The 12,672-nt window shown below is 41.3% G+C and overlaps 1 protein-coding gene across 3 annotated transcripts in view; it reads right to left on the bottom strand.

Annotated features, from left to right (window-relative positions):
• The window catches only part of grip2b (glutamate receptor interacting protein 2b), a 127,712-nt gene that overhangs the window by 17,959 nt on the left and 97,081 nt on the right, over positions 1–12,672 (bottom strand). For all 3 annotated transcript variants that reach the window (XM_072381467.1, XM_072381468.1, XM_072381469.1), the window contains exons 13-17: positions 8,867–9,012; positions 6,866–6,946; positions 3,460–3,523; positions 2,987–3,132; positions 1,431–1,575 (exon numbers count right to left, since the gene is read on the bottom strand). In XM_072381467.1, coding sequence (XP_072237568.1) covers positions 1,431–1,575; positions 2,987–3,132; positions 3,460–3,523; positions 6,866–6,946; positions 8,867–9,012 — 582 coding nt within the window. The remainder of the gene's footprint in view (positions 1–1,430; positions 1,576–2,986; positions 3,133–3,459; positions 3,524–6,865; positions 6,947–8,866; positions 9,013–12,672) is intronic.

Here is a 12,672-nt window from a genome sequence, read left to right as displayed (position 1 = left end):
AGCTCTGGGTTGGGCGTTAAAGGTAGATGGGGGAAGGTTTGAATCCATGTACTTGGTTAGATGTGCATGTCACAAGTTGAAGTTATCTACATCAGTGGCGTGCACAGATTCTTTGAAGGGCAGGGGTGGAAAGTAAGAAAAAGGGCATATAGCGCGTCCTCACTGCTGTAGAGGGCACTTTATTATGTGTTTTTCAACAATTGGGCCACATTTTGTCACGATTTTCTCAACTGTCAGGTGCAAAATACACTATATCCCTTAACGTTTAAGGTGCTTTAGATGGTGAAAATTCCCTCGCCTGTGGCCCCATCAGAATTCCTCCTCAATTCTTCAAACAGAGCGCTCTGATTGCCTTCTACTACATGCAAGACATTGACTGCTTCAAAGTACTTCACCAGGGGCGGAGTGGGACACAAAAATCCACCGGGACAATTCTGACTGCACCAGCCCACAACGAGCCCACAACTGGCTGTCGGAAATCTTGGAGATTTTCACGGGAACATGTTTGATGGACAACAGTTTTAACTCATGAACTTCACACGGCTGCGCAGGGCGGTCTGCAGGCTGGTTCTCTTGAGCTTTTTGGCCGACTGGGAATACTCCCGGTCGTCCCGGTGGCCACTCCGCCTACACAGCCCTACTTCAAAGAAAGAAGAAATACATGAACCAAAGAATATACTAATAAACATCTCAACGGCTGGTTGTGCTTCCTCGTCTTTTCGCGGTACATTATAGGAGATAAAAAAGTGTAATGTTGCAGAGACAGACCTGATCTGACCGTACAGGCCACCTCATGATACTGCGAAAGGATGAAAGTCTAACCAACACAAAGCTGGAAGGAGACACTCGGACCCCTGTATGACGGGTGATCATCACTGCAAACTTTGGTTTTTGATTGTTTATGCTAATGAGGTGAAGTTATTTGTACCTTCTTGGTTATTGTTTTTCTTATGAACTCAGTACAAACAGATCTGATTGGGGTTGCTCAAATTTGCACCGTTTCTGCTGCCTCAACAAAGCACAGTTACTGCGATAATTCACATTTTATTTCTCGTTGCCATCAAATGCGTTATCCTGAGCCGCAGTGATTAAACAAGAATTAAAATGCATGCTGCGTTTGTCTTGAATCATTCACGGGTGAGAGAATGTGCATCACTGCAGTTAAAAAGTTTTCAGGGTACTTCTGGGAATCAACCTATTTACCATTCTGAATGTTGGGCTGGTTTCATGTTTTGGATGCACGTGGTGAGAAATCAGCTTATTAAGACACTTTCAGACTAATCTGGAAGATGTTACGCTGCCACTGAAGCACGAAGTTACTCTGTTAGACTGAACTCTCCTTTGGAATACAAAACACATTTTGTAAACAAAATGGCCACCTAGATTTTCAAGCAGAGTATATGTGTGTGTGTGTGTGTTTGATCGTGTACCTCTCTGCAAGCCCTCTCTTGGTCAGGCCTGATATGGTGATGGGGTCAAAAGGCTCCTCTGTGCCTGAGATGGTGATACCCAGAGGGCCTCCATACCGCTTCAGTTCTACCGTGTAGATGATGCTGCCCGACGTCTCCTGCTCATCTGAGACACACACACACACACACACGCACAGAGGTTATTCTAAAGTGTCAGCTCACAGGAGCCGATGATGCTGTCCGATGTACGTTCCTCATCTAATACAAAAACAAACGCAACACCTCAGGTTCACTGGCGGTGCCACGTTACTTGCTCACTTGAAATGTGCACACACACACACACACACACACTATTCATCCCAGAAGTAGGTCAAAACTCTTCTAAGAACCACACTGCCAATGAAGATTCAGTTTCCATGGGAACCAGGGAAAAGACTGCCTTGTCATCACATAGGATGAACATATCAGCTGTGCTTATTATTTCCTGTATTGTGTGAATACAGCCTCTGTGTGTGAGCGTGTACGTGCGTGTTATTACCTCAGCCAAACAAGTGATGTGGTTGGCACAGTTAATCTGTTTGTTATTGGGATCCATCAGAAATTAGCACGGGGAGGACAGCTGTACAATGGGTAACATTGAACTCACCATCTGTTCATTGTGTGATATCCTTCTACTGTTTTTCATTGGATTAACTGTTTCAGTAGATTCTGCTTCCTAATTGATCAATATTGCTGTACGTTAGGTGGAACCATTTCACAGCCACAGTAAGCGGTGAACAACAGCTCCATCCTGTGGTCGAACACTGTTAGCGCAGCTATCTTTACATTTATGCTGAATGAATAAAGAAAATCGATGCAAACCCCATTTTCTACCAGAAGATTTACCAAATCTAAATTCTGATGCAGCAACACACTCTGTAAAGCTGTTCTAGAGGCGTGTTTCCCATCGTGTTCCATCAGCTTCCTTTTAATTACACTTTTTAATGGTTTGGGAACTGAGGACACTGATTGTTGCAGTTTTTCAGAGGAATCTGTGTCCATTCTTGCTGAATGCAAGATTCCAGCTGATCAGCAGCCTGTGGTTGTTGTTGTCTGGTTCTCGTCTTCATGATGCTCCATTCGACCTGTCCAGGGGGTTCCCCGCCTCTCGCCCATTACAGCTGGACTAAGTTTGGCACAAAGGGGTGAGCCATGACTTGTCCTTGTTTGTAAACACTAAGGATTGGATTGATATCCAATCCCAAAACCCTCACTTGTCATTAACAAATCTGCTGATTGTGGAATCTTAAAGAATGCCGTTATTTGCATTTCCATAAACTTTTCTGTCTTTCTTTGCGTCAATCCCAACTTTTCTGAGTGTGTCGCTGGCAACAAGTTCCAGATTTGTTTATATTTCCTAAGTAAATGAAGTTGGTCAGTGAAAACTGTCAAATACAGCCTCAAACACATTCACAGACAGCAAAAATCTAAACTTTTTTCAGGAAACAAGGGTAACGCTGTTTTACAGTTCAGCGCTCGGCCCTTCAACTTCACAGTCCTGAAGCAGCTTAGGTTAATTACTCCATTCACATAAATACCCGAGTTGTCTTCATCTTTGCGTATCTTTAGTTTGACCAGTTCCTCACACTGCTGAAGGATCTGATCCGCATCATCTTTTGAACAATTCTCCAGCCTGATGTTGTCGATGGCTAGCAGCTTATCACCAGGCTCCAGAGTTCCTGTTCTGAATGAGAGTGACAGGGAGACGGAGAAAGAGGCACAAACAAAGCAACTGATCAAACCAGCTCTGCCGTGGTCAAACTGCTGCTTCACATTTCTTCCAGGAATGCAAATGACCTACTGAGTGAATTTCAACTACAGAAAAGAGGATCGTGCCAAATATGTGGCGGCACCTGTATTTAGCAAGCAGATTGAGAAAGTCGTAACAAACAATATTGTGAGGTTTATTTCAAAGTGTTCAGTATATGACAACCTCCAGAGATTAACTTTCATTAAAAATTACAAGTGACAGAGATGAAGATGTTCCTTCAGATTAGACAGTGTGAGATACCTGTGAGCCATGCTGCCCTTTTTTATGTCAGAAATGATGAGGGGCTCTCCTGACTTCTTACTGGCTGTGGACAAAAATGACATCGCAACAACAATCAGCAGCAACCACAGCAAAGTATAACACAGCTGTAGTACAGACCTGCTATTACGATCAATCAGAATCACAGGAAACTGTAGTTGTAACTGTGACATAGCCCAACAGGTGGTGCTGCCTTCAACACTGGCAGAAATAAAAGGATTTCAATTACTTTGATCGAATGGAAGAAAGTCAGAAATGATTCTTCATGATAAATAATTAGTACTTATAATAAAATAAATGCACACTAAGGCTAAAAACGGTCACTATGACAAATAATTCTAATAGTTTTGGACACTGATGCTCAGTAGATGGCAGCATTGCACCATTTCTCCGTCTTGGAGCCCGATACAGAACAACCTGTCATACATATTACAGTGCAGAGGTTTCCAGTGTATGAGAAAGTTTGGAAAACAGGCCCCATAACAACCTTTTGGCTTAGTTTTGATCATTTCTGACTTCCTTCTGTTTCACTGTATCTGAACTGTTAGATCACATCCCAAACATTTATATATTCCTACTAATGACATATTCCCTCGCTTCCATTCATTGAGCCCCTTTCAAACTCTTCACACTTTAAAGGTCGCTGGTTCACTAATATACAGTAACAACGCTCGTCATCCATCACATACTTTCTGACTCACACACCTGCCATTCATCACTCAGAGTAGCGAGAAATGATGCACCCATGTAAGATGATTAACAAACTTTCCTTTACGTAGAGCCATCCATTATGCAGGACACCGCTGTATAATCAGACAATGCAGAATCAGGGGATTGATGAGGCAGGTGAGGGCGCTTAATCTGTTACATGACAGTTCTTCAATAATCAGACAAATGGCTTCAGTGAAGGTGTGCATCCAGACAAGAGGGTAAATGAGTTTAACCCACAGCAGGGAAGCTACAGCGTGAAACCTTTCTTTGTGAAGTAGGGGTGCCGCAAAATCCCAATATTAAAAATAATAAAACATTAAATATCAATATAGTGGTAAAAGTATACATATGAAAACATTATGACTGGATCTCACTGGGTATGTACTTAAAGTTAAGATCAGTCTCTCTTCCTCCCAGTCAAAAAGGTTCATTTGTGTGACTATTAATACGTGTATGAATACTGTTACTGTGCGAGCACACATAGCTGCATGTCTCTTAGTTTTAGCACTTATCACTGCTTTAAAGAGTGATCTCAGGCAGCCGAAGGATTCTGCCTGTCTTTAACATTATTTGTTGATCCTTGACTTCTTACTCAGATATTTGTGTCATCAGTTTTCTTTTGGACTCTACTGCATTTTAAGTTTAATAAGCAAAATAAATGTGCAATATGACGTCTTTGTGGACAGGAAATGTCAAAAAAGTCCTGAAAAGCAGACAGGAACCTATTTACCTTCACTTAATAATATGATGGAGAAATAGAAACACTTTTACTCCTTGTATTCTAATAGAAGTCTTCTTTTGAATGCAGAGTAAACAACTGAATGTTTGAGTTAAGAGATCCACCGGAGGAAGGATTTCTCTGAAGCAGCTCTTCATTTATGAGATCGAAGAAAAAAGAAAAGGCTGACACCACCCCCATTACTGAATTTGTAATAATAAAAATGCAATGAAGAAAATGTCACCAAGATATTAATAGTTCGGAAACTAAACACTGAACGTCCCACACTTTCCTGAAAAGGATGAATAAAAACACGTTGGCGCAGTCTGCTTGTACCAGACTCCCTGGATCCAGTAGGGAATCGTCTTTAAGCGTTTTCTTCCAAATATTTATAAAAAGATGTCAGATTTAATAGTGACCTGTCACCGGGCAGATGCTGGTTGAAGTACTAAAGTACACTGGGATTAAATACACATTTCAGGATAAGGATAAACAATGAATGTAGGTCGGTCCCACAGAGGAGTATGTGATGAACTCCTTTATAAACGGGGGCAAAAAACTCTGCTGGAACAGCCTCCAGTATGACAGGAAGGCTCTCAGGATTTGAAACTTGGCTGTAGGGATTTAATCCAGCCAAGTCTCAACAGAAGACCTGTAATAGATACATGGACACATGTCTGCAACGTATTAATGACACAATCCAAAGGTTGATGTTTCCTGTAGGGCCACGCCCACACGGGGGAATGTGACCACTTAGTGAACACTAAAACGTCTTTATTCTAACCCTGACCGTGTGCTTTGAACTCCTACCACTCATGTTTAAATACAGAGAGGAATAAAAAGTGAAAGAACAGTGAAATAACTTGTACAGGATGTGTCTGGAACTTGAACTTTGTGCTCAAATCAACCATGCCGAACATGTAGCAAGACGTGGAAAATTTCTGTTGCACATTTAAATGGTAAATGGTAAATGGACTTGTACTTGTATAGCGCTTTTCTAGTCTAGCTGACCACTCAAAGCGCTTCACTACATGCCGCATTCACCCCACTCACACACATTCATACAGCACGTCTTAGGGGATAACTACGTGCTTTCTAAGCATTCACACACATTCATACCCCCAATGATACACTGGGGGAGCAACGTGGGGTTCAGTGTCTTGCCCAAGGACGCTTCGACATGTATCCTGGGGAAGCCAGAGTCGAACCACCGACCTTCCGATTGGTGGGCGACTGCTCTTCCTCCTGAGCTACAGCCGCCCCTTAGAATTTAAGGACATTGAGCACAAACATCATCCTGTATGGAGACGTAAAGGTCAACCTGCTGACAATGATCGCACAATTTTGGGAGCCTTATGTGGACCAGTGTAGCTATCAAATGTTCGTTCATGGGATTGGGTCGGCCAGTATATTGTTAGTTGTGCACTGATGTTGGACATGTGGGACAGTTGATAGTAAGCATTCTCATAGGTTCTTCACGGTGGGGTAGAAGTTATTCCACAACAAACAAGCAAAGCATTTTCCATCTTGCACCGGACTTTTTATTTAGGGTGAATTACTGAAAAAAGAAAGCAGCAATCTCCAAACTGCTGCCACAAAGTTTGAAGCTTTGTACTATCAGAAAAAGTGACGCTGCGCAGTTTTTTTTTCTGTTTGAACTCAGTTGCTCTGACCATGTGATGCTAAAACAGACTGAAAGCTAACTAAGAAAAGCATAAACGCGCCCACAGCTGTCCTCATACAGCCAGTGGCATCAGAATGACAAACTGTAACCAACACAGGTTGCGTTTGAAGCTGAGCTTCCCTGCAGGATGGGTGACCATGAAGAATAAATGTGTAGAATTGTGTGTGTGTGTTTTAGATGAAGCACAGGAAGTTCTACTGAGATGTAAACACTCCGCCAGCAGCAGCGCTAAACAAAAAATAGATCACATGTTTGAAGAATGTGTCTCCTCGTACCACTGATGGTGAGTCCCAGCTCCACTCCTCTTTTCTTCGGCAACTTGACATGAAAAGTGCCACTGCTAGGCACCACTGACTCTGAAACAGAAATGCAGACACGGTGTTAAACATAGAAATGTTAAGCTGGATGGAAGTACTTATTTGTTGCTTTGTTTCCCTCTAATTACAATGCATTTAGCTCTTACTCATATCTGCTGTGAATTGCTCTCCTCTGGGGCAAACAATGCTCACTGTTCGCCTGCAAAACCAATAATCCTGATAATAAGCTTTAATTGTAAAGCCATTTTTTGAAAAACAAGTTTAACAAGGGCCTTTATATATGGAGAAAAAATATGCATTCCATAAAACAGACTAAAAACAAACAAACAAAAAACAATTAATTGCAAAGTGCAAGAAGCAGCTGTAATAAAACCCATCCAAAAGGTGAAAAAAACAGATTAGAAGGTGAAAGGGAAGATTGTTCTACAGTTTTGGAGCTCTAACAGCAAATGCTTTACCACCCTCTGTCTCCGGCCTCGCCCTGGGGACAGGGAGCAGCAGCTGGTCTGCAGATGTAAGAGCACAAACTGGGGTCTAAATGTAGAATGGGGCATGGCCGGTTAATGACTTCAAAATGAGCAATCAAATTAAGTCTTCATACCACTGGTAACCAATGCAGTGAGGGTAAAGAATGAGAAATATATTAATATTTTCATCTGACAGCTGATATATGAGATAACGTTTGAGGCAGCCCCGCAAATAATGAGCTGTCGTAATCTAAATCTGAAGTGAAGAAGCTGAATAAGAGAAATTATCTTTCAGAAGGTAGAAGTTTTGGTAGTGTGACTGAAATGCATTGACAAATTAAGGCTGGAATCAAACAATATACGCACATTTTTTTGCCTCATGAGTTAATAGATGATGATGGGACACCAGTGTTTGGACAACAGAGTTCAGATACCATCATTTTAATCTCATCAGTTAAAAATGTTTTAAAAAACTCCAAGATTTTACATGAATAAAAACAGACTGAGAAGAAATTAGGTAATGTCAGTTGTATTAACTGATAAATCTGTGTCATCGGCATAAAATTTGACATTTTCTTTTTGCTGTTAACCTCACCAAGTGTTAACGTGTATATGGAAAATAAGAGTGACATTATTGGTAAATGTTTGCCAAACTGGAGCTGGAATCCCCAATAGAAACAGTGAAAGCTCCAATGAGACAATCCCATTCACACTTAAGAGTTTTCCAGCCTTTACATTAGAATACCACGACTGATTGCATCAGATTCTGCAGAGAGATCCAATAGCATGAGGACAGTACATCAGCTGGCATCAGAATTCATCCCAACATCATTTATGACATTTAATAGTTCAGTTTCTGTACTACGATGACTTCTGAAGTCAATCTGAAGAAAACTTTTCAAAAAGTGAGAGGTAATTCATAAATAAACCACTTTCTCATGTTCTCTCACAGAGCCGACTCATTAAATAAACTGAATATTAGCTGTCAACAGATTCTCTTAAAAACAAACGCTGCACTAACTCTGCTTTTCCGTAACTGGAAAAAAATCTTAATCAGGTTATGAATTTGGCTATGAATTTGGCTTTTTTCAGAATGTCTGAAGTGACTTTCCTCATACACAGAAATCAGGGGAGAAGAAAATAATACACTCAAGTGTCCATGGGGTTAAAAGCATTTTGATGGGGCCACTACCCGCAGTGAAAAGCTGCAATTATTCTGTCCACCCCTGCCTGTGCTGACACGAGAGCTCTCTGCAGCCGAGTGTGACCCGGGTATCCAAACTTTGCTAATGTATTTACAGTGTAGGTAAATAGAATCAAAACGATTAAACAGCTTGCAAGCGTCCTGAGCCCAAGCAAATGTTTCCAACCCACATAGATGGACAGGAAGCTTAAGTCAAATTGTCACAACAGTGTTTTTCTAAGCGACCTAAAATAGAAATAGAAAGCAAAACACATGCAGAATGGAGTAAACTTTGTTAATTCTACGAACCTGCGACATCGAATTCTATCTCCAGCGAGACCTTATTGGTCAGTGCCGCATCTCGGAGAAGCTGATTGGCTTCCTCAAGCGTTCCGTCTTCTGTAGGGATTCCGTTGATTGACAGGAGGCGGTCTCCAACCTGCAGCAGGCCACACCTACAACAACAGTTGCCACGGTGATGTCAGCACAGCTGGAAATAAAACATGTAGTGAAGGCTGTGTCTTAAAACACAGTGGCAGCGCTGGAGGCCTGAAGCACAAAACTTCTTTCCCTGTTTGTGTTCTGCACATCGTCATGAAGGGTTGAATAAACCATGTCACTTCATGTAAATATGTTCCATGTCTGTGCTTAGGCTTAGTATTAGCTTTTATTTGTTAAAACCCCTTTTTTGGCTCAGCTGTGATCACTTTTGCCCCGGCATCTGGGTACAAAGACGCCTACTAAACCACAAGCTTTGAAATGAGAACGATAACCTTGTTGAACAGACCTTCGAAAAAGAGCAGGTTCACTGTAAATCACCACGCTGTCAGGGTTTATGGATCCATGATGGAGCAGTTCGACATTCTGAGCTTCTCCAGTTTATTGGCTTTATGCATTTTTCAGAGGGGTGAGAGACGGGGGTTTCAACAAATGTCCAAACAGGATCATCAGTTTTCCCAAGCGTGTTCATGTGCACTCAGGATCGTGAACACACACCCCATCACTCTCTCCTGTCGGAGGTAGAACCGTCTGTGTGGCGGTTTGCGGCGCCTCATAAGAGACGATCAACACCGGGTCAATATGCTCGGAAAGGGGAAAGACACACTCATGCTGGTTGGTGTGCAGAATGCCCCCCACCTGGAATGATTTCCTTTAGATCCGTTTACATTATAATTGTCACTGCATCACGACAACATTAATATTTTTAGCCACAGTGACTTTCAGTGTTTTTGAATTGGCTTAAATAATTTCACAGTTACAACAAAACATTCCCCAAATGTAAGCATAAAACCGTTGAAGCCTTTGAAGGAGCTATTACCCTGTGGTTTTAATTCAGAGTGAGCATTTGAAACTGATTAATCGTATAATCACTGATATACAGAATGCTGTTTGATTAGTTCTGCTTTTCCAACCTAAGGTTGGAGTGCAGGACTATTTCTGTACAAATAAATGATAAATCAGCCAATTGGCATCAGGTAAATCTGTTTTATGTTTCATTAAGCTCTCAAGTCGGACTCTAGCTCTATAAGATTACACAAAAAAAACCTCTAAAAGCTTAAAGCTTAAAGTTGATATTGGCTCAGGTGAGCAGCTGCCTGTGGAGCAGCAATGTGCGATAAATCATCGTTTACGATATATCGTCAAAAACATTCCCCAGGGTAAGAATATGTCTTCCCACGATAAAAATGATAAATTTGCACTGATGACGTATATATGTGTGCGAAACACTCGCAGCCCAACACGTGTGGAATATGGCCAAACATGGCGGAAGGCGGAGCGGATTCGCCGGGCAGCGAGGAGCTCGTTTCTAAACGAGGCGCCATTATCTGGAACTGGTTTGGGTTTAAAAAGTCTGACGCGGAGCTGCAAAAAATGAACAAATAGTGCCTACAAAGGACAGCAACACCACTAATTAGTTCCACCACCTCAAACACAAGCGCAAAGCAGAGTATGAAGGTAGCCAGAAAATGCACAAAGATGCAGAAGCAGCGTCGACTTCATCCAAAGCCAAAGCCTCCGGTAAGAAACCAAGTTTCAACTCAGACGAAACTTGCCGATACATTTGCTCATTCCACAGCGTATGATCGTCAAAGCAAACAGTGGAAAGAATTAAGGGAGGCAGTGATGTTTTGCCTGGCCAAAGATGTGTTGCCAGGCAGGATTCAAACGAATGATCCATAAAATGGACGCCGGGTACGAGACGCCCTCAAGGAAGTGTTTCTTCTCACAGCCCGAGTGCCAAAAAGTTTTTATACATTTTTAATAAATGAATGATTCTGTTCTCACATTTCAGACTTGATTGTTTGGTGCCACTCACTACATTTTTGCAGGACAGGTGTACAACTTGAACTTAATTGATGTAGTTTAGTAGCCTTTATAATTATTTTGGTGATAGATTTATAGTCAAAAAGATTAGGCTGAATTAGTGTTTATTCATCGTCATTTTTATCGTTACCGTGATAAATACCAGAAATTATCAGGATACATTTTTTAGTCTATATCGCCCATCTGTACTGTGGAGGCTCACATGATGCGCTAAAGCCCTTTCTGCTCCTCTCCACTCTGTCATTTAATGTCACTAACTTAGTCTTTCCCTCCGAGCTGCACATTTCTAATCTGTGGTTGCTGGCCAGGCCATACTGTTAAGTGTTTGTTTCACGTTCATGTCCTTCTCTCTCGTTGTCCATTCACCACACAAGACTAGATGTACAAAACATTCTCTTCTTTAAAGCAAACAACACTTGATCGCACATCAGTGATTCACTGAACTGAAATACAAGCCATGTTACTCTCTGGAACTGAATAGATTCAAGAGGCTTTATTTATCCTGAGGGAAATTGCTGTGCAACAGTTATGGAACAAGGGGGAAAGTACTAAATAAAATAAAATAAAAAGAAATAATAATAAATAATAAAATAAATAAATAAAAATAAAGCGAACATAAAATAACAGTATGTAGAAGCAAGTGATTAGGAGAAGTGTCATTGTAAAGTGACATTGGTATTTGGCCTCAGGACGCAGTGTTTCCACTAATCCTCTCTCGACCTGAGGATGATGAATTTGAAAATCTGATGGCCACATGAAGAAAGGACTTCCTGTGGCGTTCAGTCCTACAAAGAGGTGGAATGAGTCTGTTGCTTAGAGTAGTTCTTCTCTTCTGATCAAAAGAGACATCTGCCGGGAGAAATTAAGGATGAAGCAATTTGTCTCACTCTTAACTAGTCCTCACCAACATGCAGTTATTGTTCCTGGATTATCACTCGTCTTAAAGCAAACACATAACTGCTGAAGCTTCTGTTAAGTCATGAGTGGGTGCTCTGCATCAATATACAGTCAGACATCTTCATTTTGAGCCACTGAGGAATAAAAGCCTGCCAAGGCTCTCTTCTCCATCTCTTTCCTTTCTTGTGCAATATTTCTTCTTCTTTTTCCTTATTATCTCATTCTGTTCTTTTTAAAAACATATTTGCTTCTTTGTGCTTTATTTCAGCTTGTGCCATGTGTTAATCTTTTCTCAATTCAAACTCAACCACATCATGGAAAATATACTTATCTGGTACTCTTAATGCTGCCTCAATCTGCAGCGGTTTTGCAGTTCGAACATTGACAAATTTAACTAGTAGCACATATATTTGTGCTTTATAAAGATTTGGTTTCATCCCTGCTCATATTTGGCAACCTTGTTGTTGCAGGGAACACTTGTGTGATCTGCGCAGGAAGATGTATACAGGTTTAAGAGTAGCATACGGCCCCATCCAGATAACATGTTTTTCCAGGTAAGGCCTTGCATATTTCAGCAATACAATGCATGGCTTTTCAGAGTTTTGACTAATTGAAAACACAAAATACAGCAAAGAAGACTCAGGACTGCTGAGCAGCTGGAATCCAACATCAGACAAGAATGGAAAAAGATTCCTCTCCCAAATGTTCAATTTCCAGATGTTTACAGACTGTTGTTAAAAGAAGAGGGGATGGAGCACAGTGTCCCAACCTTTCAGACATGTCGCTGCCATATATGATAATTGGACTGTACTTTCAACCACTCACACTCCCACACTCATGGGGCACATTCATTTTTCTCACATGTAGAAAAGAGCATCTCTGACCAAAGAGCA

Source organism: Leuresthes tenuis, unplaced genomic scaffold, assembly GCF_036924035.1.
Source record: "Leuresthes tenuis unplaced genomic scaffold, fLeuTen1.0.hap1 SCAF_3, whole genome shotgun sequence".
In the NCBI taxonomy this organism is placed as follows: Eukaryota; Metazoa; Chordata; class Actinopteri; order Atheriniformes; family Atherinopsidae; genus Leuresthes; species Leuresthes tenuis.
Note: the sequence above shows the minus strand (reverse complement) of the source record. Positions and strands in the feature narration are given on the sequence as shown.